The 26,471-nt window shown below is 50.2% G+C and overlaps 1 protein-coding gene across 1 annotated transcript; it reads left to right on the forward strand.

Moving 5' to 3' along the window:
* Window positions 1-1,194: 1,194 nt before the first annotated feature.
* EIF4EBP1 (eukaryotic translation initiation factor 4E binding protein 1) lies at window positions 1,195-23,631 on the forward strand. The gene is made up of 3 exons (XM_086380232.1): window positions 1,195-1,355; window positions 20,737-20,916; window positions 23,163-23,631. The coding sequence occupies exons 1-3, from the start codon at window positions 1,211-1,213 to the stop codon at window positions 23,192-23,194; spliced, it is 357 nt and encodes a 118-aa protein (XP_086236358.1). The 5' UTR covers window positions 1,195-1,210; the 3' UTR covers window positions 23,195-23,631.
* The last annotated feature ends 2,840 nt before the right edge of the window (window positions 23,632-26,471 follow it).

The raw sequence follows: 26,471 nt of genomic DNA on the forward strand, positions 1-26,471 counted from the left end.
CCGCTCCAGTGTTCTTGCCTGGAGAATCCCAGGGACAGGGGAGCTTGGTGGGCTGCTGTCTATGGGGTCGCACAGAGTCGGACACGACTGAAGTGACTCAGCAGTAGTAGTAGTAGTTAATGGTGGGGAGAATGGCTGCAACGGAGGAAGGGGTCAACTGTATGATGATGGATGGTAATTATTAAAAAGTAATAATCACTTTGTAATGTACAGAGGACTAATTACAACGGTGTACATCTGAAACTTTTATAATGTTATATATTAATTTTACCTCAATAAAAAAGGGCAAAATAAATAAATAAATAAATAAACTTCTTTTCTCTCCCCTCCAAGAAGTGATCACTGCAGGCTTTTCTGTCCTTCACTTGGGGACCTCCTTGAAGATTCATTCGTTGGTTCATTCATTCAAGGAGCACCTACCAAACTTCAGGCAGCGCGGCGGGCTACGGACCCAACCCAAAGGGTGTCAAGAATCTTCTCTGACCAACTCTTAAGCCTCCCCGCAACACCCACCTCACCGAGGTCCAACCCCACCTCGCCCCACCCAGCTCCAAGGTTAGCTCTCAGTCAACCAACTGGGTGGTTGGTTCCCGGGTCCTTCTCCCCACCCTCGGGCAAAGGAATGTGCATTTTTCGCCATTTCTTCCACCCCTGCCACACGACCGATGTTCAACCAGTTGATGAATGACCTACCGACCAACGCCCACCTTCTGGTCTGAGGAACTAGAACACGGAACAGGGGCGGGCTGAAGGAGGACTTCCGCTGAGGTCCCAGTGTTGAAACTAGCCAGGGTGGGCTAGGATCCCCGCACAGCCTGAGATGCGCCCCCGACCCAGCAGCAAGGCATTAACCAGGGCAAGCTCGCGACCACCACCCCCGTTCGACCAGTCCCTGCCGGCGTGTCAACGGGGACCCGAAAGGACTAGGGACATGGCTGCGAGGGATCTGGAAGGCACTGGGGCCGGGCGCAGGCTCCGGCCGCCCGAGAGCAGGAGCCTGCGCTGGGGGCGAGGAGCCAGCGCTGGGGGCGAGGAGCGCCCGCGCCAGCAGCCCTGAGGAAAGGTAGGCGGCGCGGCGGCGCGGCGGGAACTACAAATCCCAAGGGTCGTCTGCCTGAGAGGCGGAAGGGGCGGTCTCGGGCGGGGCGGAGCGAGGCCCGAGGGGCTCTAGGGCCACGCCCCGGCTGCGGGCTCAGCGTGCGGGGCGACCATGTCCGGAGGTAGCAGCTGCAGCCAGACCCCGAGCCGGGCCATCCCCACCACTCGGAGGGTGGTCCTCGCCGACGGCGTGCAGCTGCCCCCTGGGGACTACAGCACCACCCCCGGCGGCACGCTCTTCAGCACCACCCCTGGAGGTAGGCGCGGGCTCCGGGGAGGTGGCCCGCTGCGCCCAGGCTCTGGGTGCGGGCGGTGGGGAGTCCGGACTCAACAGGAGCGGGGAGTGCTCGGGAGCCGCCAGCTGGACGGGGCGACCGAGTTCCGGGGCGCGATGACTGGGAAGAACGGAACGGGGTATCAGGAAGGCAGTAAGAGTCCGGGAGGTGGCCGCAGGGAGCGAGCATGGGGGTCGCCTGCGATCGCCAGCCCTCGGGCGCGAACTCCAGTGCAGCGTCTGCCAATGCCAGGAGTTTTCTTCTTTCTGAGAGACACCTGACTCCCCCGATCGTTGACAAACGCACAAACACACTCTTCCAAGACCACCACATGCTGAGGTGTGCTGCCCCTTGTGGGTATTGGGGGCAGTTCTGAGGCTGAATAGGGTGGGGTCAGGGTGGGCCACGCACCACGGAGAGGCCGGGCCAAGGGTTTTGTGGGATGGGATGTTGGGATCAATGACCCTCGCAGAACCCTTCTTCCTTCCCGAGGCCCCCGACCCCACCCGACCCCCAGCCCAGGTTTTGGGCTGAGGGTGCTCGCCTGCCCCTGCGGCGCCTCGGCGGCACGGGGAGCAGATGGTTCTTTCAGGCGCGCGGCGGTTCTCCGCGCAGGGACCTGGGGCCGCGAGGCGCGCTATGCAGAAAAACACGTTCTTCTGTCCGCGGGGGAGGGGAGGGAGGGAACCGTGTGACCTCCGGGAGCGTGGATGAGGAAGAGGAAGCTGAGCTGGCGCGGGTGGGGGCCCGCTTCGCGCTGCCCTCGGGAGCCTGGCATTCGCTCCCAGCTCCGGAGCCCGGGTGCTGATGAAACCTGCCAGCGCGTTTGAGTGATGAAATCCCCGAGCTTGTCGCTTTGCTCCCTCCCTCGCGCTGTCCTCACCCGCTCCTGCCCTTCTCCCCTTCCCTTTACGCCCTCTCCCGCTTCCCAAACTACTCGAGAAGAGCGCCGCACATTCTGGCGTCCGGCCTGAGACGCACGCACTCGGGCGGGGCTGCCCGCCTTGTCGCCTGGCAGCGTCGGGGGCCACTTGCTTCTTTTCTCAGGCAGCTGTCCCATCCCCGGCGAGCACAGCCAGATCCGAGGCCCTGGTTTTGTTTGACTCAAAACATACAGCGTGCGAGCTGTTAGCCAGCTAAGTGGTTCCTGGACAGCGGGGGCCGCCTTTTTTTATGGGACGCGGCACCGAGGCCCCCAAACACATGCCCATGGTCCAATCTAACACCCGATTTCCCAAACTGAACAAGAAAACAGCCGCCAAGCGCAGAGGGGAAGAAGTGCTGCCGCGTCTATTAAAAATGATCCAAGGGAAAGTTCGCAGTGACTCTTGCTGTCTCTCTCTCCATGCTGGACCTTATGTAGTCCATGCTACTCAGCTTTTTCTGTGCTACAATGTGTCTACTGGGACCTTTCGGGACAATTTTGGGGTCCCTTCTAGTGAAGGTGTAAGCCACTGCTTCATCTGTTCAGGGTGGGCACTGACTCAGGCCTGAAGGCTTAAGTGGCCCTATTTTGCACCCTTGTTGCTAGATGGGGTGGATCAGCTTGGAAGCAACAGCCGGCGGTGCTGTTTATGGGAAACTCTCTTCCACTTCTCCCTTTGCACTGGTAAATTGCGGTTTGGGGCAGACCTCAGCCAGTCTCCCTCCTTTTGAAGGTGTTCATTTGGGAGAGGGATAAGGGGCTTCTGCCTCAGTGTGACAGTTTCTGAGGCCAACTGGAAGGAAGCTAGCAGTGCCAGGAGCCTAGAGAGTGACTAGCCTAGTGACCAGCGAGGGAGACGCAGCTCACAGTCCATAACCCAGAGAATCCAGGCTTGCCTCTGTACAACCAAGGCGTAGAGTCTTCCTCCAAGGCCCACTTTAGCACAACCCTTTGCCTGGGCGGAGGAGCTTGACCTAACGAGTAAAGGTCATTCCTGGCCCCCTTCTGCTTCAGTCAAGAGTGCTGTTTCTCAGTCTTCTAGGGGGCACATGAATTACCTGGGGACCACATCTGATTCAGTAGGTTAGGGGTAGGGCCTAAGATTCCACATTTCTAACTAGCTCCCAGTGACTGGTATAGGGACTGTTCTCTGAGCTCTCAGGAATTGGTGGAATGTGACAGCCCTCACCAGGCTCTCCTCTGTGGTCTGACAAAAAAAGTGATGCATCCATCCAGGTAAACTTCTCGTGAGGTTGGGTTTGGCATCTGTCTTTAAACTAGACTCTGAAGAGCCAGGCTCTTGGCAGAGTCTGCGTGGTTGGATTGTGTCAGAAGCTACTGGAGTAAACTATCTGCTGGTCACTCTTGCTGGGAATGGCTCTGCAGTGTGTGTCTCAGGGGAGGATAAGAGCAGATGACTTGAGCCATCTCCAGTCCTCTGACTCCAGTTTGCTTTCCATGCTCATTAACCCTACACAGGCTGAACCACTGATCTGAAGAAGCTGGAGAACTGAAGAGAAATTTACTTAAGAAAATTACTTAAGAGAGTGTCACTGATGAACACTCAAGTTTGTAGAATCTTATGGTTTTGTTTTTTCCAATTTTATTGAAATATAGTGCATTGACAGTGTGTTCATTTCTGCTGTACAGCAAAATGATTCAGTTATATATTCTTTTTCATATTCTTTTCCATTAAGTTTTTTTTTTTTTCCTTTTTTGGTCGTGCCATGCTTCTTGCAGGATCTTAGTTTCCTGATGAGTGGTTGAGCCTGTCCCCCTTTCCTTGGAAGCGTGGAGTCCTATCCACTGGACCACCAGGGAAGTCCCTCTGTTGGGGTTTATCACATTGAATATAGTTCCCTGTGCTATACAGGAGAACCTTGTTCTCTATCCATTCTGTATATAATAGTTTGAATCTGCTAATCCCAAACTCCCAACCCTTACCTTCCCCACCCCAACCCCTTTCCTTTGGCAACAAGTCTATTCTCTGTATCTGTGAGTCTTAAAAGTCTTAAGTAACACCATAAACCACCAGAACCTTTGAGTGGGTCAGAACCCTTCATCCACCCTTCCCCCACCAACCTCTACATTCCCAGTTCCTTACTGGATGTTTGACCCAAAGCTACAGGAGTTGTGGCTTGGGTGGTAGTCGTACCTAAGCCCTGGGTCTGGATAAGGTTAATCAGAGGTAAGCAGCTAGGACTGCAGGTGTTACTGGCACCCTATTTGGTTAGACAAACAAAGCCTGTGCCCAGGAAGCTTACCTTGGGGCAGCTCCCGGGTCTGGCCCTGGAACAGAGAGTGCCAGGAAGAGGATAGGGTAGGCTGGGCACTGAAGCCGGAGCGCGGCCAGTGTCCTGAGGCCTCAGTTACACTGCCTCTTTATTACAGGTCAAGAGAACTTGACATTGACATTAAGGCAAAGAGGGAACTATAATGGGTCTCTTTTTATACTGACCCGACCTTCCTTTTAAAGCATTTAGAACATTCCATACTATGTGCTTCATTAAAGACTGGCAGGGACCCTGGTGTAGAGCACCCATAGCCTTCCTGATCTTACGGCCATGGCACTGGAAGACAAAGTGTGACCTCGAGGGCTTCCATTGCAAGCTAGAAAGATGAACACACCCGAAATAGAATTATAAGCATCAGAGTTGTATCTGAAGTAATTAGACAGACACTCACCCCACCCCTGAAAACTTACATGATATTAAATGAGACTTGCCCACTCCAAGTAGCCAGTGTGGTTGGCCTTACAGTCTAACAATGTAAACACAGCTGTTGGATATGAGTTGCCTTCAGACCTTACTTTTTTTTCCCAATATCCTCAAGGGTGGCAGGGCCTCATTATTGATAAAGGGGTTTGTTTGTTCTTTTCCTGAAAGAGCAAAAAAAAGTACTTCATTACCAAATTTGGAGAAAGGGCCAGCAGGATGGTGCCATATTGACTATTGGTATAAAGCAGCGAGGCATTTGCTTGTCAGGGTTTTTATTTGATGTCGAGTTAGGAAAAGGCAGCATTATTGAAACAAGGATTGCTTCCCAGGGTGAAATGAATGAAAAGTGTTCATTTGTACACATAGATTCTTGATTCTTGAGTGTTCAAACGTATGAACAAAAAACATGTTACTTTCTCGTTTTACTGAGATCCATGCCAGTGTTCTTCCTCTTTTGTGATTCACGACAATGATTCACATGTCTTTGTTTATGTATTTGTTCCCTAGATTAGACAGGAAGTTCTTTCAGAGATGGCTTACTCATGTTTGTAGTGCGGCCAGCCACATCAGATGTTTAAAAGGTGAAGAGTGAAAGACTCCCGTGATGAGAGTGTTCTCAGGGTGACCTGGTGTCTCTACGACTAGACCTGGGTCTGGGCTGGCTTAATAAGAAGGTTTAAATTTTCTTTTCTGTCCTCTTAGTTACAAGTATAACTATTTATCTTGGAATGTCCCAGAAGCAGAAGCTAACTTTCTCTGAACTTTCCCACTTATCCCAGTATTATTCCAAGTTATTATGAAGCAGACTGTGGAAGGAGGTGACTTTTTATACTGAACTAGTCAGTGTTGGGGCCCAGGTCTCAGACACTGGGATTCATAGTCTTCATTTACTTGTTTGTGGCCAGTATTGCTGACTCAGCAGAAATAGGTGACATCTGCCCGTGGCATTTGGATGCTTAGGATATGGGCCTTATAATCCACTGCCTATGCCCATGAGGGTTCACGGGGAGAGCTCAGATCCTAGGCCCAGAGATCTCGTCTTGATGAGAAGGATTGTATCAGCTACTGTTGTACACAGCTACTGCTGTGTCACAGGCAACCCCCAAACTTAGTAACTTCAACCACCACCACAGCAATCTGTTATTTCTCTTCATTCTTTGGGTAAATTGGACATTTTTGGATCATCTTGTCTGAGCCCACTCATCTGGCTGCATACAGTTGACCATTGGATTGCCCTGGGCTAGAAGTTTCAAGGTGGCCCTAGCCACCTGTCTGGGTATTGCTGGGGACAGCTGGAAGGTTGGGCTCTCTCCGTCCTCATGGCCTCACACCATTCAGAATATGAGTTACTTACATGGCAGCTTCCAAGGCCTCTTAAGGCCTTTATTCAGAAGTCACAGTATGGCACTTGCACAGTGTTCTGTCTGTCAGAGTAAGCCGCAAGGCTAGCCCAGATTCTAGAAGGGAAATGACTCCTTTGAATGAGAGAAGCTGGGTATAAACAGGGATAGGAGGATTTATGTGGGCCATGCTTTGAGACGATGTTCAACAAGGGTCAAGCCTCAAGGAACAGTCCTTTGAGGGGATTTAACTGCCTCTCCTGCTGAGTGGCCAACAGAGCCAGGGCCAGATGTTGATGTCCAGTCACTCAGTCATGTCCGACTCTGCAACTGCAGTATGCCAGGACTTCCATGTCCTTCACCATCTCTTGGTGCTTGCTCAAACTCATGTCCATTGAGTCAGTGATGCCATCCAACCATCGTGCCCTCTGTCATCCCCTTCCCCTCCTGCCACAGTCCTTCCCGGCATCAGGGTCTTTTCCAATGAGTCAGGGCTTCACATCAGGTGGCCAAAGTATTGGAGCTTTAGCTTCAGCATCATTCCTTCCAATGAACATTCAGGATTGATTTCCTTTCGGATTGACTGGTTTGTCCAAGGGACTTTCAAGAGTCTTGTCCAACACCACAGTTCAAAAGCATCAATTCTTTGGCGCTCGGCTTTCTTTATAGTCCAACTCTCACATCCATACATGACTACTGGAAAAACCATAGCTTTGACTAGATGGACCTTTGTCGGCAAAGTAATGTCTCTGCTTTTTAATATGCTGTCTAGGTTAGTCATAACTTTTCTTATAAGGAGCAAGTGTCTTTTAATTTCATGGTTGCAGTCACCATCTGCAGTGATTTTGGAGCCCAAGAAAATAAAGTCTGTCACTGTTTCCATTGTTTCCCCATTTATTTGCTATGAAGTGATGGGACTGGATGCCATGATCTTCGTTTTTTGAATGTTGAGTTTTAAGCCAACTTTTTCACTCTCCACTTTCACCTTTATCAAGAGGCACTTTGGTTCCTCTTCACTTTCTGCCATTAAGGGTGATGTCATCTGCATCTGAGGTTATTGATATTTCTCCCAGCAATCTTGATGCCAGCTTGTGCTTTATCCAGCCAGGTGTAGGAGACAGGAATCACGAGCCTGTGTGTTTATTGACTATTGGTTTAAGAACAGAGGACGCCTTCCTGAAAACATTGAGTCATGGACCCCATGTCCTGCTTTCAAGCCCTTCTACTCAGCTCCACAAGGCAAAACACACAGGTGGACATGGTGCCAGGGCTCTGGGCCATATATTCACTTGGTGTCACGCGTACTAACTGCCAGCCAGCCTACCTCCTCTTTCCCCTTCAAATGGCCAGGCTTCAGGTACTGGCCCCCTCTGCCCAGCACCTGCATTTGAATATCCTTGATTTTCTGGAGTACCGGCAAGAGGCAGGTGTCTGAGCCCAGGGGTCCACAGGTGAGTGGGAGGGAGACTACTGCTGGTGTGGCCAGGATCACACTCAGCACATGCACTGGGTCTCTTGCCTTAAGGAGTGTGAACAGGTTTCCCTCTTCTCTCTTCCGAACAAAAGGGGACAGTGAGCCTGTGCAGATGTGCTAGGTCTCCTGTAACCAAATCCACAGACCAGGTAGTTTAAACAACAGAAATTTATATTCTTCTTGGTCTGGAAGCCCAAGATCCAAGTGTGGTTTCTGCTGAGGCCCCCTCCGTGGCTTGCAGAGGCCACCTCCTGCTGCCCCTTTTCAAGGTGGTGGTCGTGGTCCTTCTGTGGAATGGCTCTCTCTCACAAGGACACCAGCACATTGTTTTAGGGCTCCACCCTAACGGCCTCCTTTTCACATAATAGCCTGGTTAAGAGACCTTATCTCCAAATACAGTTACACTGAGGTACTAGGAGTTGGGGCTTCAGCATGTGAATTTGGGGGTGTGCCATTCACACAAAAAAACAGGACTCCTTCACTTTCCAGCAGCAAGGGGGGTGGTGGATTTCGGAAGGGCACTCACTGTTCGTAGTGCATTTCAGGGGGCAGCCTTACTTGGCTATGCCAGGTGCAGAGGGAAAGGGGAGGAGCTTGGCCAGCCTTAGAAGTTGGTCAGCTGTTTTGTTCTGTCTCCGGAGAAACTTTGTCCCTTCTGCTTAATTTTCAAATCAGCCTACCTGTTCCCTCGTGGGACCTGAAGGAAGGGCCATTTGCCATTGGCTGATGGTCCCTTTGTTACTCCAGGGCCTTCATAAGACCCCTAAAGGGTCTTTTTCGGGGCGGGGCGGGGGGCGGTTATTTTATTTTATTTTTTAATATTTATTTATCTGGTTGTGGCAGGTCTTGGTTGTAAGATCTAGTTCTCTGACCAGGGATGGAACCCGGGTCCTCTGCATTGGGAGCCTGGAGTCTTAGCCACTAGACCATCAGGGAAGTCCAGAGATTGTAGGGGTCTTGGTTCTCCCCGGAGAGCTGGCAGGGTGGGAGGGGAAGGGCAGACTTAGAGTGAGCGAGCTTTGCTTCTTTACCAAACTACAACCCCGCCCCCTCGGCCAGTCAGCTGTGCTTGCCAAGCAGACTGTCCTGCAAGAAAGAGCCAGGCCCTGCTGCTGAGCTGAGCATACGCTCGTTCCAATGGGTTTCTCCCGGGCGGCTGGCCCACGTCCCAGCACAGGCGTTCAGCCCTCTGCCTGACCCTGTTATGAAATGCTCTCCCGCCCCTGGAAGGGGAACAGCAGTTCTAGGAATTCCGTGCTTGTACTCTTGCTGGGCCTCACGTCCTCGGCCCCTGGGAGGCGCATTCCTGCCGGTGGAGGCCTGGGAAGAAAGAGGGTCCAGCTTCTCAACTTACAGGAGCCGCATCCAGCCGCCTCTGGGCCCCCGGAGCTGGACCGCAGGGAGATGGAGGAGGAATGTAGGAGGCCTCCCTCCCAGGGAACATCCTGTCCTCAAACAGGCAGAAGAGGAGGCAGAAGTCTGAAGACCCTGGTGGCTTCCCCTTGGCCAGTGCCGGCTGGCGCGGGGGCCCGGGCTGCCTGGCTCATTGTAAACAGAGGCTGGTCTTTAGGGTGGGAGGCGAGACAAGCTGGGTCTGTCTTGGGATGGCTGCAAGGGGCTGGCCTTTCTGATCCTGTTTCCTGCCTATGAATTCAGAATAAGGTGTCTCCCTCGTGGGGGTCCACAGAGACCTAGCAGGTCAGGCTGTGGCAGGCAGGGCTCACATGGTGCTATGATTTTCACAACCTGACAGTCCTGTGAGGCTCGGGTTCTGTGCTCACCGAGTGAAGAACTGGGACTCGGAGGTGAGGGCTGGTGCAATGTCGCATCCAATTTTGAGCCCAGAACTGCTGCCTCCCGTTCCCAAGCTAGTTGCACCACTTTCAATTTAAAAGCACCTGCCCACAAGGGGATCCTAAAAATAAATGGTTGGTATCAGAACTGGAACACATCCGAGAGATTATCTCTAAAGCCTGGCCTAGGGTTGGGGCTTTAAAAATAGTTTGAATGAGCCCAGAACAAGCCCTTGTTTACAGGCGAGGAAACCAGACCCTGGGGCATGTGTGCCTTGCTTTATACGTTCAAGCAAGCTGTCCTCACCACCAAAGCCTGCCTGAAGAAAATATACAATTCTTGCATTCGGTACATACCTGGAGTGTAAAGTCCCAGATGACACTGGTTACCGAACAAGCCACAGCTCATGGTGCTGCTTGAAGCCCGTTTCTTTGTGGATGAAAATAGGAGGGAGAATGCCCTTACCCTCCCCCCCAACCCTGCCCCCTTCTCTCCAAGTCTCTTTTCAGGGTTCTTACCTCCCCTCTGGTTTATCCCAGCTTTTTTTTTTAACCTCCATATAACTGAAGTCACACTGGTCGTGGCAATACTGAGGACTTGCTTGTTTAGGGCTGACTTTGTGAGCCACGGTGCTAACCCACATGGTGACCCCAGGAGGCTTGAGCTGCCATCATCACCATCACCCCCATTCTTCAGGGGAAGAGATCTCAGCACAAGGACTTCTCTGGTGGGCCAGTGGTCAAGAATTTCCAGTGAAGGGGATGCAGATTCGAACCCTGGTTGGGAAACTAAGATCCCACACTTCAAGGGGCAGCTAAGCTCACAGGCACAACTACTGAGCCCTCGTGCCTCACCTAAGACCTGACGCAGCCAATAAATAAATAAAAGAGAAAGAAAAGAAATCGGGGCACAGCAATATGGAGCAATAATGCCCAGAGTGGATAGAACCAACAAGCCAGAGAGCTGGGTTTCTAGCCACTAGGCTGTAATAAGAACAGCAGGCATTCACATCCCGCCCCCCATCATGTTGTCCCCACCGCTCTCTCTCCGTAGCTGGGAACTCTGGCAGCCAGATGGACTCAGGGTGATGCATTTACATGGGCTTCCAGTTAGAAGACAGCCTCAGCTATTCTCTGCATGTAGTTCGAGACGCACACTTGAACTCAGAACCCAGTAGGATCTCAGCTACACAAATGGTTGGAAGGGTTGGGGGCAAGGTTCACCTCTGTTCTGCCCCCACCCTGTGGGAGGCAGGTTCTGGATTCCCTGGCTCTGCACCGGTAGTCCCTCCCGTCTGGATCATCCAAGGACCTCCCCCAACTCCGGGTCAGTGTAGAATTGGGGTAACAAGGATGCTTCCATGGCTCGGGTTGAGAGTCAGGGGGCTTGGATTCCCTGTTGCCAGTGGTACACGGGGTAGACCTCTCCCTGCCCCTCTGTGGTCCCCATCTATGTCTCTAGACTCCACACACTTGTTTCCAGGTCTTTCTCCGACTAAGTGTGTGTCTGAGATCAGGGGGCTGTTCCTGTATCTAATGGCCCCTTGCATCCGTCACACCTGGCTTGCTGTGGTCCAAAGGGGTTCAGTGATAGGGAATATATGACCCAGAACCCCTACTCTTGGGGCATGTGATTGAGCAAAGGTTGGCAGTTGTGTGGGTGGGTGTTAATGCTTGTCCCGATCCTTGAATACAGTTCCTGGGGATGCTAGAGGGGTGAGCTTACCACTCTTTCCCCAGCCCAGCAGAGATTCTTCAGGACATGGGGAATCTGTCTTGTTCCAACCACGGCAGTTTTAACTTGACTTACTAGGAAAGGAGAGTCTGACCCTATGTCCTTATTTATTTGTTTGTTTACTATCCCTGTATCTTTATTACATGTCAAAGAGTCAGACACAACTGAGCAACTAACACACAGATCGCTGTATTTTTTTATTTTGAAAGTATTCAGTATAAAAGGTGTATTCCTTGCTTTAATCCTTATCTCACCCCCAGAGATAAGTAAACAAAAAATACAGTTCTGTGATTTTTTTTTTTTTTGTGGCCAGTGTGGTGGTGGTTTAGTCGTTCATTCGTGTCCAACTCATTGTGACCCCGTGGACTGCAGCCTGCCAGGTTCCTTGTCCGTGGAATTTTCCAGGCAAGAATGCTGGAGTGGGTTGCTATTTCCTTCTCCAGGAGATCTTCCCAACCCAGGGATCAAACCCAGGTTCCTGCATTGCAGGCGGGTTCTTTGCCAACTGAGCCACAAAGGAAGCCCAGACAGTGTACACTTTATTCCAAGTAGTACCTGCACAGCATTGCACTGTATGTCTGATGCATAGTTCATTTAACCTGTCCCTTAGTTCTTTTTTTTTTTAAGTCAAAGTGTGTGTATATGTGTGTGTGTGTGCATGCACATGTGCGCACACGTGTGCTCAGTCATGTCTGACTCTTTGTGACCCCATGGACTGCAGCCTGCCAGGCCTCCCTATCCTTCACCATCTCCCGGAGCTTGCTCAAACTCAGGTCCATTGAGTCAATGATGTCATCCAACCATCTCATCCTCTTTCATTCCCTTCTCCACCTGCCTTCAATCTTTCCCAACATCAGGGTCTTTTCCAATGAGTCAGTTCTTTGCGTCAGATGGTCAAAGTATTGCAGCTTCAGCATCAGTCCTTCCAATGAATATTTAGGATTGATTTCCTTTAGGATGGACTGGTTTGATCTCCTTGCAGTCCAAGGGACTCTTAAGAGTCTTCTCCAGATGGAGAATCTCTATACAGTCCACAAAAACAAGATTTGGAACTGACTGTGGTTCAGATCATGAACTCCTTATTGCAAAATTCAGGCTTAAATTGAAGCAGGGAAAACCATTAGGCCATTCAGGTATAACCTAAATCAAATCACTTATGATTATACAGTGGAGGTGACAAATAGATTCAAGGGATCAGACAGGGTTCCTGAAGAAATATGAATGGAGATTTGTAACATTATACAGTGTAAAACATACTGACCCAATATTTTTATAGATCATACTACATTTAAAGTTATTACAAAATAATAGCTATGTTTCCCAAAGTTGTGCAATATATCCTTGTAGCTTATTTTATACATAGTAATTCATACCTATTAAATCCTCTACCGCCTTGCCCCCTTCCCTCTCCCCATTGGTAACCACAGGTTTGTTCTCTGTTTTCTGTGAGTCTGTTTCTGTGCTGTTATATTCATTTGTTTGTTTTATTTTTAGATTCCACACATAAGCTATTACAGAATATTTGTCTTTCTCTCTGATTTGTTTCACTAAGCATAATACCTTCCACATCTATCCACATTGTTGCAAATGGCACATTTTTCATTCTTTTTTATGACTGAGTAGTATTTCATTGTGTATATGTATTTCACATTTTCTTTATCCATTCATCTGTTGGTGGACACAGGTTGCTTCTATATTACATATTTATTGTTTTTAATACTATGATTTTTGATGAGCCGTGTAGATTTTAGTGATAGCATTTCCATTTTTTACAACCTTTTTTTTAAAAGTAGAATTACTAATTTCTTTAGTTTAAAATGTGCTCAGTACCAAATCCTGAAATCATGGAACTCTGCTCAACAGTCTTGTTCAGTCGCTAAGTCTGACTCTTTTCGACCCCATAGACTGCAGTTTGCTAGGCCTCCCTGTCCCTCGTTATTTCATGGAGTTTGCCCAAGTCCATATCCATTGAATCAGTGATGCTGTCCAACCATTTCATCCTGTGCTGCCCTCTTTCAACAGTCTGTAATAGTCTCAGTATTCTGCAATAACCTAAATGGGGAAAGAATTTGAAAAAGAAGAGATACACGTGAATCACTTTGCTGTACACCTGAAGCTAATACAACGTGTTAATTAAATCTAAAAGAACAATTTTGAAAAGAAAAGTGTAACTATAAAAAAATAAAATGTGCTTAGTTTTCATTCAGGTAAGTCTTCCCATACCCGCCAGCCCCTCTGAAGTGCCTCTCTGTATGGTTTCACATGCAGACCTCTGCATTTCTCCATACATTTTCCCTCTTTTCTGAGCAGTTTGGAGACTCTGGACCTGCCACACAGCTGCGGGCATGGGAGTCCCAGGAGCCTCTGGTCTTTCTCTGATTTTATACACTCCATCTTCCTGGCACTTTCTGCAGATGGCTCTGTTCTCCTTCTATTTGGTTAGCGACCCCATGGACTGCAGCCTGCCAGGCTCTGCACCCTCTATCCTATGGCTAGGGCACTTATTTAAAAATAAAAATCCTCATTTGAGCTAATAAAATCCATAATCTAAATGCCGGTAGGGGTGGCACCTTAAACACCCACCCACAGACTTCCCTGGTGGTCCAGTGACTAAGACTGGACTCTGAGCACAGGGGTCAGGGTTCAATCCCTGCTCATCGTTTGGCTGGGTATAAAACTAGGTCAGGATGACTTTTGCCCCAGGATAGTGAAGGCATTTGACCCACTGTCTTCAGGCTGCCTGTGTAACCACTGAAAAATTGGATACATTCTTACTCCCAATCCTCAGTGGGCACCTGTTGTCTTTCAACTCTTTCTGGAAGATTTCATGATTTACAATGAATCTTAAGCTGGTGGTTTTTTAATTCATTGCAGTGGATAGTCAAGTAGTCTTTCAAGACTCATCTCTCTCAACTCAGCAAAAGTATCTTTTCTTTTTTTTGTATTTAATTAATTCTTTTGATCTTTTAAGTAATTCTTTTGATCAAGTTCTCTTGTCTCTTTTTCTTGATTTCCTTTTATCCAGGATTTGGGTACTGTCTTACTGGAGTGGGGTGCCATTGCCTTCTCCATCTAATTGGTTATCTTTTTGTCTTCTGTTCCCTTTATTATTTAAGAGTGAGGAGTTGCTCAAGAGCTGGCCTTGTCTGTTCCAGAGACTGAAGTGCTCAATCTAGTGGCTAGTTGGGTTTTTTTTTTTCATGTGAGATAACCCCCTCCCAAAATCTGTCTCTGTAGGTCTTTATCTTTGCTCTTTATTCTGAAGCCGAGGAGCGCAAAGGGTTTGAAGCCACTATTCAGAAGGTCAGCTTATTTTGCCTGCCTGGCCTCCTCCTGGGTGACAGATGGGTGGCACCTGTCCCTGTTCTCAGCCCCCAGCCCCGTTTTCCTCAATGCCTCTAATTTCTCAAAACTTCCTGGGTTCGACCCCGCTTGCTTGCTGTTACAACCTCAACCGCCACCTTCCTACCTTTAGCTGTCCCCCTTTTCCTCCCTGTTAGAACCATTCCTGGGACTTGCCTGGTGGTCCAGTGATTAAGACTCTGTGCTTCCACTGCAGGGGACCTGGGTTCCATCCCCTGGTTGGGGAACTAAGATCCCACATGCCACAGAGGGAGGCTCCCCTCAAAAAAAAAAAGAAAAAGGAAAGGGGAAAAAAGAGCCATTCCTCCCTTCACTTTCTGTCTTCATATATCGTGATGTGGAGAACAGTCAGAGCCCCGTTGGCATCCAGGTGGGCACAGGCGCTTCTGTTTCTAGTTCTCGGTGTTTTGTATGACTTGCGAGAGAAGCAGGAGGAAGAACCGTCTTGTTTCTGCCTCCTGGAAGCTACCTGCTGCTGCTAAGTCGCTTCAGTCGTGTCCGACTCTGTGCGACCCCATAGACGGAAGCCCACCAGGTTCCCCCGTCTCTGGGATTCTCCAGGCAAGATCCTCAAAAGCTCTCAATTATAGACCCTTGTGGAGGGGGCTTGTTTTCCCTTGCACGGAGAGGAAGTGGGTCCTCAGCTAAAGAGTGTTATGGGGTGCCGCCTGGTGTGACACCCACGCACCCCAGAGGACCACAGCAGACCAGCACCCCCAGCTGCCGCTGTTCAGCCTCACAGGGTCCTGAGCATCCCTGCCGGTCCCCACTTCCTGTCCCTGTGTGCAGACCAGGTCCCAACTCCAGGGCTGCACTGCAGCTTCAGCGGCCAGGGGTTCCTATTTTCGACAATACGGGACTGTGTGTGTTTTGTTAGGTTTGCCTCATCTGTGGGAGGCTTTGGGAGTTTTCAGATCACTGGCCATGGAGGTGGATCCCATGAAGGCTTAGAAGAAGAAAGAGTTAAAACGCCAAAGCGGTTCCATCTCCAGCTCCTATTCCTCACAGGCCCCAAATGAGCCAGTCAGTGGTGACTTTGTGGTCTTATCCCAGGCTCACTACCTTGTCAGCTGACTTTCTGGACACCACTGCTTACCCCTTTGTCTATCCCACACACACACCCTCCCTCTCTGGCTGAATTACTCTGATGGTGGGTATTGGTGTTTTTTTTTTTTAATATATATTTATTGGGCTGTGCTGGGTCTTAATTGTGGCATGCAGAACCTTTCAGATGCAGCATATGGGATCTAGTTCCCTGAGCAGGGATCGAACCCCGGCCCCCTGTGCTCAGAGTGCAGTTTTACTTAGTCAATGGACCGCCAGAGAAGTCCAGGGGTGGGTGTTTATGGTGCCACCCCTACTGGCATTTAGATTATGGATTTTATTAGCTCAAATGAGGATTTTTATTTTTAAATAAGTGCCCTAGCCATAGGATAGAGGGTGCAGAGGCTATTTCTTTTTCTCTTTTAAGTGTAATTACTGACTTTTAAAATGCTGGGGGCCACTTCAGTGTATGTACCCCAAAGAATTGAAAGGAGAGTATCAAGATATTTGCACACTATGTTCCTAGCAGCATGATTCACAATAACCAAAAGGTGGATGTAACCTGAATGTCTGTGGATAAACAAAATTGGTATATCCATACACTGGAGTATTGTTGTTTAGCCACTAAGTCATGTCCGACTGTTGCGACCCCATGGACTGTAGCCCGCCAGGCTCCTCTGTCCATGGGATTTCCCAGGCAAGAATACTGGAGTGGGTTTCCATTTCCTTCTCTAGGGGATCTTCTCTACCCAGGGACTGAACTCAAGTCTCCTGCATTGGCAGGCAGATTCTTTACCACTGAGCCACCAGGGAAGCCCATGATGGAATATTATTTAGCTTTAAATGGAAGGAAATTCCCACATGGAGTTCAACCATGTAGATGAACCTTGAGGACATTATGCTAAGTGAAACAAGCCAATTGAAAGAAGACAGATACTATAAGATTCCACTTACAGGAGGTACCTGGAGCAGTCCAGGCTTCCCTGGTGGCTCAGATAGTAAACAGTCTGCCTGCAATGCAGGAGACCCAGGTTCCATCCCTAGGTCGGGAGGATCCCCTAGAGAAGGAAATGGCAACCCACTACAGTATTCTTGCCTGGAGAATTCCATGGATGGAAGAGCCTGGCGAGCTACGGTCCATGGGTCGCAAAGAGTCGGACACGACTGAGCTACTAACATACAACAGAGCACCCCAACTCGGACAGAAGCCGAGTGGTGGTTGCCCCTGGCTGGGGTAGGAGGGATTGTTTCCTGGATGGAGTTTTAGTTCGGCAGGATGAAAACAGGCCCGGAGATGAGTTGTATGACAATGTGGGTGTACTTAAACAACTCAGCTGTACATTTAAGATTATTTCAGATGCTAAGTTTCATGTTATTTGTTTTACCACACTTGTTAAAAAACAACAAAACCACTGGGGGCTCGTGACCTTTAAAGAACCTCAGAAGCTGCTGACCTCCAAGTTCTTTTTTTGAGATGACTGAATCTCTAGCTCTCAGGTTCAGCTCTGATAGGGTCAGTTGCTCTACCCCGCGGTGAACAAAGAAACAAAAAAACCCAAGGTGGTATTAGGAGTTTGGGATCAGTCGATACAAATTTGTATACATAAAATAGATAAATAGGGTATTCCCTGCAGGTCCAGTGGTTAGGACTCTGCTTTCACTGCTGAGGGCCAGTGTTCCATCCCTGATTAGGGAACTTAGATCCCACGAGCTGTGTGGTGCAGCCAACACAAAACAGACAAAAGTCCTACTTGTATAGCACCAGGAGCTATTTTCAATAACCTGTAATAAACCATAATGGGAAAAAATATGAGGCATATGATATATATTCAGAAATACATATATTACTGAATCACTCTGCTGGACACCAGAAAGTAACACAGTATGGTAAGTCAACTATACTTCAATAAAAATAAATAAAATTTTTAAAAATGTCAAGGTGGCGGGTGGGAAGGAGATAAGGGGGTAGGGTGCCCAGGCCATGATGACTAAGAAACAGAGAAAAATGGGCCCATCTCTGAAGCCAGGATGCCCTCCCTCCAGAGAGGGCACGGATGCTCTCCATTTGGAGCCCGCTGGGCGTGTCGGCACACAGCCCTTCATGTTACAGGTGAGGAAACTGCCCTTACAGGTGAGGCTCAAAGGTGGAAGGGGCACAGGGCCACCCGGCTGGTGGGTAAAAGTGATCGTCTCAGTCGTGTCAGACTCTGCCACCCCATGGACTGTAACCCACCAGGCTCCACTGTCCATGGGATTCTCCAGGCAAGAATGCTGGAGTAGGTTGCCATTTCCTTCTCCAGGGGATGTTCCTGACCCAGGGATCGAACTCGGGTCTCCTGCACTGCAGGCAGATTCTTTACCATCTGAGCCACCAGAGAGGGCTGGGTGGTAGCAGGACCTAAAATACAGCCCCAGGTCTGTGTCCTTTGCTGTTCACCCCTCCCCTTTAGAAACGTGAGCTCTGAACTGTAGTCCTCCTGATGATGAGGGGCAGGGCTCCCAACCTCAGCATTATTTGCCCCAGACCAGGAGAGCAAGGCCGGGTGGCTGCCTGGCCCAGGCCGAGGTCAGACCAGGCCAACACAAGCAAGGAGGCAAAGTTCATCCTGGATCTTTCTCACCACCCCCTGCTCTTCCTCATCCCAGGTCCTCCTCTGCACCGGGAGCCCAATCTTAACTCACATCAGAGCTCAGAGATGCAAGCCCATCCCTCTCCTGTCTCCGGGGTTAGTAGACAGGCAGTGCTCAACATCGAGAAACGAACGTCAGCTGTTGGAATGTTGCTCAGCACAGCCCTTAAGTGAGGGACATATTTCAGAGCTGTTGATGAGGATGGGCATTCCTGGAGTCCCTGCATCCTGGTTTCTAAACTGAGGCCGTTCACCATCCGCCTATAGTCTTCATTTTTTAATTGATGTATAGTTGATTGTGTTAGTTTCAGATAGTTCAGTTCAGTTCAGTCACTCAGTCGTGTCCGACTTTGCAACTGGACTGCAGCACGCCAGGCCTCCCTGTCCATCACCAACTCCCAGAGTTTACTCAAACTCATGTCCATTGAGTCGGTGATGCCATCTAACCATCTCATCCTCTGTCATCCCCTTCTCCTCCCACCTTCAATCTTTCCCTGCATCAGGGTCTTTTCCAATGAGTCAGTTTTTCGCATCAGGTAGCCAAAATATTGGAATTTCAGCTTCAGCATCAGTCCTTACAATGAATATTCAGGACTGAATATAAGTTTCAGGTATACTGCAGAGTAATTCAATTATACATATGTATGAATCTATTGTTTTTCAGATTCTCGATCTTCTGGAGGAGGAAATGGCAACCCACTCCAGTATTCTTGCCTGGAAAATCATTCTTATGGGGTCATAAGAGTCGGAAAGGACTTAGCGACTAAACAACAGTAGGTGATTATAAGACATTGAGTATAGCTCTTCCTGTACAGTAGGTCCTGGTTGGTTATCTATCTGTTTTCTATATAGTAGTGTGTATGTGTTAATCCCAAACTCCTCATTATCCCTCCCCCTCTTCTGCAGTCTTTATCATACTTTGCATTCTACTTGTATGTATATTTAATATTTATCTTTGTATCACCTCTCCTTTAAAATTTATTGTTTTTTATTTTTTTGGCCGAGCCCCATAGCTTGTGGGATCTTTCGTTCCCCTTCTGGGGATTGAACCCACACCCCCTGGGCAGTGAAAGGTCAGAGACCTAACCACTGGACTGCCGGGGAATTCCCTAGCTTTTATTATGTAGATTATAGCTTATGTGATATATAACATGTACCATTACCATATTCAATTACATCCTGTTGTATATATTAAAAGGGAGTTTGCTATCACAGCTATATATGGAAAACCAGAGTCATTTGCCATAAAGAGAAGTAGCTATAAAAAGAACATAATGACAACAAGACAGTTTTAAATTCTAGCTAGATGCCTCTGCCTGTTGAAGGCTGAGCCTGGAGCCTGCTCCTTGTGGAGAAGGGAGCCACTAGCGAATGTTCTGGAGGTGTTATGTTACTAAGACCACAGTGGGTCTGCAGAGATGATCAGGATTTAGACAGGGTCCCAATGGGAGTCACCTTCTCACTCTTCACTGTTATTTGTGAATCAGCAGCCCTCCTCCCTGGCTCCTGTGCTTGAGAACATGCTCCTTTTTTTTTAAGGAATCTCTCAGGCAGCTGCCCTCATAGGAGGGCTCTTGGGAGGCTTAAGGTCAGTGAATGATTCTATAAGACGTGGTCCCTCACCCTGGGGTGACACTTGAGAAAGCAGAGTGAAAATTAAAGGAATGGAGGGCAGACTGAGGAGAAACCCTGAAGTCGGGTGACACGTGAACAGAGGATGGGTAACCGGACGCTGGGCGGAGTGGGGGCGTCTCCGGGGAGGTGGACTGAGTTAAGAGAGCCGCGGTGAGGCTGGGGTGCTCCCTGTTACTCTTTTCCACAAAGTCCAGACAGGAGGAGTTCTCATATTTAACTGGTGGGGAGTGGTTATTGGATCGGTAGAGTGCAGAAATCACTTACTTTTCTCTTTGCTCCTTTGTCAAATGGAGTTAAAAGATGCTGGATATTCCCCAAGGGTGTGTAAGGACAGAATTGAAAAACGCATAAAAAACCCACTTTGGGGACTTATCTGGGGATCCTGTGGTTAAGACTATGCCTTCCAATGCAGAGGGCAGGAGTGAGTTCCATCCTTGATCAGGGTCAGGGAATTAACCACATGCCACTGGTAGGGTGCGGCCAAAAATTAAAAAAAAAATTCTCCGTTGAGCACCCACTGACCCCGGGGAGATGGGGCGGTTCGGCGACAGCAGAGTCCTGGGCTGCAGGAGGCAGTGAGTGAGCCTCACACCTCCGCCCGGGCTTTTGCAGGAAAGCCTGCCGCCTCTGCTGGAGCCAGGCCTCAGGGGGAAAAAGCAGGCCAGGGCCTTCTCCGTGGCTTTATCCGTGCCCCCGCCCCCTTGCAGGTACCAGGATCATCTATGACCGGAAGTTCCTGATGGAGTGTCGGAACTCACCTGTGACCAAGACGCCCCCGCGGGACCTGCCCACCATTCCCGGGGTCACTAGCCCTACAGGCGATGAGCCCCCCACGGAAGCCAGGCAGAATCACCTGCGCAGCAGCCCCGAGGACAAGCCGGCAGGCGGTGAGTGGCCGGGAACGGCTGGGCTCTCACTCCAGGAAGCGGAAGAGCGGGCGTGGGAGTGGGTGTTCCGGGAGCACGGGGATGCTCCTGCCCCGTGGAGCAGTACACAGGGCAAGGGAAGGGTCTGGGGTGCAGCACTTTCATCGGAACCCACTTTCCCCAGGAAAGGGGCCCAGGAAGCTCAGGCAAGGCCATTCAGCCTCATCAGATAGTCTCATTAGCGGGGAGCTTGTTTGAAAGGAGATGGCATCCAGGCGGCTGCTTTGATAAGCCCTTGGATAACCTTTATACAATTGTCCCTGAGGCATTTCTGTGTGTCTGCAGCAATTTGGAACACACCCAGGATGTTTTTGTGCAGGAAGCTACTTATCAAAAGCACAGCGTCCTCGCCCTCTAGGAAATTACACATCTGTGGGATTAGAAAGGCGACAGGGACATCTGGTGTCCTAGTTGATCAGGCCGTGGAAACAGTGCAACCAGCTGTTTCTGCAGTGGACAAGGGGAGGCTGGGTTCTTCCTCCCACCCCCAACTCCCTCCATCAATCAGAGCAGCCACCCCCACAGAGGTGCTTGAATACCATCTCCCAGGGACCGGCTGGCCAGAGCATCTGAGCTCTTACTACGGGAGGAGACTGGCAGAGCCTGGAAGCCACTGACCCTTCACCCGAAGGCAGCAGCCGAGCCCAGACAGGAAGCAGCTGGGCCCTCAAGCTTGGGTGGCCTTGCTGACAGCATGGAACCCAGCTCCCTGGGGCCTGCAGGCTGGGGTTCATCAGGAAGTCAGGAGCCCCACCTCCCAGAGCAGGCCGCACTTGGAGAGCCATGGGCAAAAGAGAGGTGGACACAGACCCACAGAGCCCAGCAGCAAGGACGGCCCAGGCAGCGAGGTTCCCTGCCCTGTGATAAGTGATGGACAGGGCTTCCCTGGTGGCTCAGTGGTAGAGAACCTGCCTGCCAACGCAGGACACCTGTGTTGATCCGTGGCCTGGGAGGATCCCACATGCCTCAGAACAAGTAAGCCTGTGCACCCCCAACTAGGCAGCCTGTGCTCTAGAGCCCAGGAACCACAACTAATGCCCCAACGTGCTTCAGCTCCTGAAGCCCGTGTGCGCAGAGCCGCAACAAGAGAAGCCACTGCAGTGAAAAGCCTGAGCCCTGCAACCAGAGAGGAGCTCCCGCTGGCTGCAACTAGCAGCAACACAGACCCAGCACAGCCAAAAATAAAGAAATTATTATTTTTTAAAAGGATAGAAAGATGGACAGAGTCGTGTGGTTGGTCCTCCACTCCTCTTTCGCCTTCAACCAAAGACTGGCCGTTGCGGATGGAGGCTGTCAACACAACAGCGGCTCGGTCACCGCAACCTGAAGGCTGTCCACCGCCTGCACTTGAATACCCTCGCCCCTCCCGGCCTCTCGAGCCGCGCTGGCCCACAACAAAGGCTCTGACCCCACCATGGCAGCCTCATAGTCCGCACGGTTGTTGGGATGGGGTGGGCTGAAGGAGGAGGCACTGGTTTTTCATGTTGCTTCACTGGATATAAGAAGCCAAGGCTCCTGCCCTTGGACACACATATTTGTGTCAACAAAACCAGAAGTCAAGGGTGGTTGTTCCCCCGTGGGGGTCAGAGCAGGCCTTCTGCCCTCCAGAACCTTGGAGCAGCCTTGGCCAGGAGGTCAGGCACAAGGCAGTTCCATTAAAAAGGAAAACAATGTGTCACTGCGTGAATTACTTGGAAATTTTAATGGTGAGAGTTGGGCGAGGGCAACGAGCAGCTGAATTCCCCAAATAGCTGCCGTATCGCAGGGTCAGGCTCTTCTCTGGGGAATCGGGTGTAGGCAGAGGAGGTTACGGTCCCATGTCCTAACCCAGAAGTTGGGACACATGCTCAGAAAGGTTTTATGTTTTAAGGAGTATGTGTCTGTGAAATTGTATTCATTTCAAATCATAAGGAGCCATTCACTCTTCTTAAAGAAAATACAAGTGATCCAGAACACAGGGCTGTCAGCTGTCCGGTGGGGAGACGTGGTCTCTGCTCTGGGATCAGGGGAGTGAGCACAGCTGGACGTGTGTCTCAGGAATTCCTGGGCCTGCCCTCTGTCCGCTGTCCTCAGCAGCATACCCCCTGGCCCCTGCTCTCCCTGTTGGAACAACAGAATGGGAAACAGCACCCCCTCCCGGCCTCTCGAAGGTTCAACCGTGCCATTTGCCCATGGCTCACCTGGTCCTCTGCCCCTTCTCTCCCCAGGTGAAGAGTCACAGTTTGAGATGGACATTTAAAGGGCCAGCCATCGGAGCGAGCCATGCCTCCAGGCCTCAGCGGCCCCTCTTGGGAGAAGCACACCAGCCAGGCCTTATGCAAGCGACCATCTTGGGCAGGCAGTGGGCATGGGGCCAGCCGCCCCAGCCCTCTGCTCCCTCACTCAGGGCCCCTGCTCCCCCTTCTTCTTCGTGGACACCAGCACATACCTCCGTGTGCCTCCAACTCTGCAGGAACTAGTACCCGGAGGGCAGTGACCTCGGGCGCATCCCGCAGCCCAGGGCCGGCAAGTGGACACAGAAGAGGCCTTCTGAACGGTCCTCCGGCTCTCCCGGCCCCTCCTCTGGGGGAGCACCCACGCGCCCCCCCCTCACTTAGATTGGTGTGTGGGGAAAGCTCCCCACCCCCTCCCTTCCTGAGAAAGGAAATAAAAGCCACCTTCGCCCTAGGGCCAAGAGTTGGCCCCTGTCTGAGCTCTTTTCAACTCTGTATGGATGGCTAATGCTTCTCAAGCACTGCCTGTTGGCCTCTCAAATTGATGGTCGACTGACCCTTGGTGGGGCGGGGGGTGGTGAACATGGGTTACCCTTGCCGTTCGGCTCAGGAAGTGAACCACACACACTCCATCACAGGTGTCGTCCTGGCAAGAGCTGAGCTGTGCTACTCTCATCTCCTGTTTTTTGGTGCTGGGGGCTGCCTCTTTTCTGGGCTGGGTCCCCCCGAAACGTGTCCAGTGGCACAGTCCCCTTTGCTCTGCAGCCCCCACCCTGCAAGCATCAAAGGCCTGACCCCTGGTGTTTGTCATCAAGTGTCCCTTGTGTGACTGCTAGCGGGCCACAGACCCCTGAAAAAGCTCCCTGCCTTGGGGATTTCATTGAAATGTAAGATTTGCCCATAGAAAAGGTAGCATGAAAGAGACTGCATAGGAATTGGTTTCCAGCGAGTGGTCCACATAGGGGAGGCTTCATGGAGCTGATGCTACAGCTGGGTCCTGAGAATGCCTGGCTGGGAGGAGGCCGGGGCCTGGGTGGCCAAGGGCAGGTGGTCCTGGAGAAACAGGCTGTACCAGGACAGGGCATCAAGTTGCCTGCTTTGGCCAGAGCAGGCAGTTTGTGAGGTTGGGGGTGCCTTTCATAAATGACAAAGGGGTTCAGATTTCTAAGGGCTTCAAATACCAGGCAGAGGGGCCCACTGAGAAGCAGCAAGTGTTTCTCATCTCATACACAGGATGTGCTGAAGGGCGGATGGCCCTTGTCCAAGAGGCCACGGCCAACCTGGAGCTCACCAGTTCTGGACTCGGAGCACTTATCAGCCTGCTGTTTGGGGAGCAGAAGGCCTTAATGGCTGAGTCCCTTGCCTGTTTTTTCCTTTTTTCTTTTTCCCTACAGTTGAGTTGGAATCTCCTTCCCTCCCTGGACTGCAATGGCAGCTGGATTCCTTGTGCCTGGTGACAGAGTGTGGGAGGATCCAGGGCAGATTGACTCAGGCATGCAGCATGTACTTTTCCTATGGATAGGAAGTGAGACTGTGGAGGGGCCACCACCAGAGCAAAGACAATAGCTAAAGCCCCAGCTAGGGGACTTCCCTGATGGTCCAGTGATTAAGACTCTGCAGTGCCAATTCAGGGGGCAGGAGTTCAAGCCCTGGTCAGGGAACTAAGATCCCATGTGCTGCATGGCATGGCCAAAATAAAAAAAACATTAAAAAAATAAAACCAACCCAACAACAAATAAAGCCCCAACCAGGATCAAACTAGAGATTGGCACAACTTTCCCCTAAAAACCTCTTGCTCTCTCCCCTTCTGATGTCCAACCCGAGGCCATGATCACAAGTCCAGTCCCCTTCTTGGTCCCACATCTCAGTGTCCAAGGGTAAAAAGTTGGCCTCTCTGACAATAAGAAATTTGTTCACATGTTGTGAGCCTTTCCCACTGAACCGAAGTATCTCCTTGGGAAAACCCAGGTATTTCTTGAGCATCACCCTGGCTGGGTTGCTGTGGAGTGTCAAAGGTCTGTGACACAGTCCTGTTCCTCAGGGAACTTAAAATCTTGTGCGGGAGATAAAGCTCCCACGGTCCAATTTAGCATCCATGGGAATATTCTAAGAAACCCTCACAGTTGGGTCTGCCCGCCTCGGGCATCACCCAAAGCTCTGATTTTGTAGTCAGGGAAAACCCAGTGACAGCTGTGGGGCAGAGACCACACGCTATGAGCCAGAAAAGGACAAGGAACTGTTTTAAGCTACCGTGTGTGTGTCCCAAGGATCTTTTGACTTGATCTGGAGACAAGCAGTACTCTGGAGAAGGACACCTGGAAATGTCTTAAAGCGTTCTTTACAGGATTGGCCGTTGCGTGGAAGCTGTGTCAATGCCCTGGCATTCCTGTGTGGTCAGACCAGAAACCTCCATGACTTCCTGCATCTCACCAAGTGATCAAAGACAGCACCTCTTCCCATGTCCACTGCCCTGGGGCAGCCTCTTCATTCATCTAGAAAATCCAACTGTTTCAACATTCCTCCGTCTTACATGCTCTCTTGGCGCCCCCTGTACCTCAGGTCATCCACCGTCCAGGAAGACCCTCCCTACATCAAAACCCTACCTGTCCAATCAAGTCCCTTCTCCCTGAAGTTTAGTTCCTAACTCATGGCATTGACACAGCTTCCATGCATCGGCCAATCCTGTAAATAACGACAAAATCAGTGCTTTGAGTTTCAGAATTTAGCATGTACAGCCCTCCCTGACTCCTCTAAGCAGAGGACTGTGCTCCTTGCCTCAGGGCAATTTATCTCGAGTGGAAGAGACAGCACCCCAATGACGGGCCATAGACACCTCAGTTTCTGGAATGAACTAGAATAAAGCCTCCCTTCTCTCTGCAGCCGATTAAACGCATATGAAAAGGTAAGTAAACTGCAGATTAACTGGGGAGAAGTACAGCCCTTACAGATTAGGTTCTCTTGATGCACACATTCCAAAGAGTAGGACTTGAATGTGTCCTGCAGAGACGAAGCCCCCTGGCCAAAGTGGAGGTGCAGCCATCTTCCCCCCAACTGTTCAGAAGTCAGAGGACAGGGAGACAGATTTTTTTTTTTTTGGATGAGGTAAATCTAAGTAATTTATTAAAGTATGCTTTTAATAACAAATATAAAATAAAAATATCTTGAAAGTTTTCGTATTTTAAATAATAGAGTTCATTTCTCCAAAAAAAAAAAAATCTGGGAAAGACCAGGAAACTGAAAAGCAGGACAAAACAAAAAATCCAAATCCTCCAGAAATATGCGTGTTAAATTTCTTGACTGGTA

Source organism: Bos grunniens, chromosome 27, assembly GCF_055505025.1.
Source record: "Bos grunniens cultivar Pamir isolate PY7600 chromosome 27, Bosgru_T2T1.0, whole genome shotgun sequence".
Taxonomy (NCBI): Eukaryota; Metazoa; Chordata; class Mammalia; order Artiodactyla; family Bovidae; genus Bos; species Bos grunniens.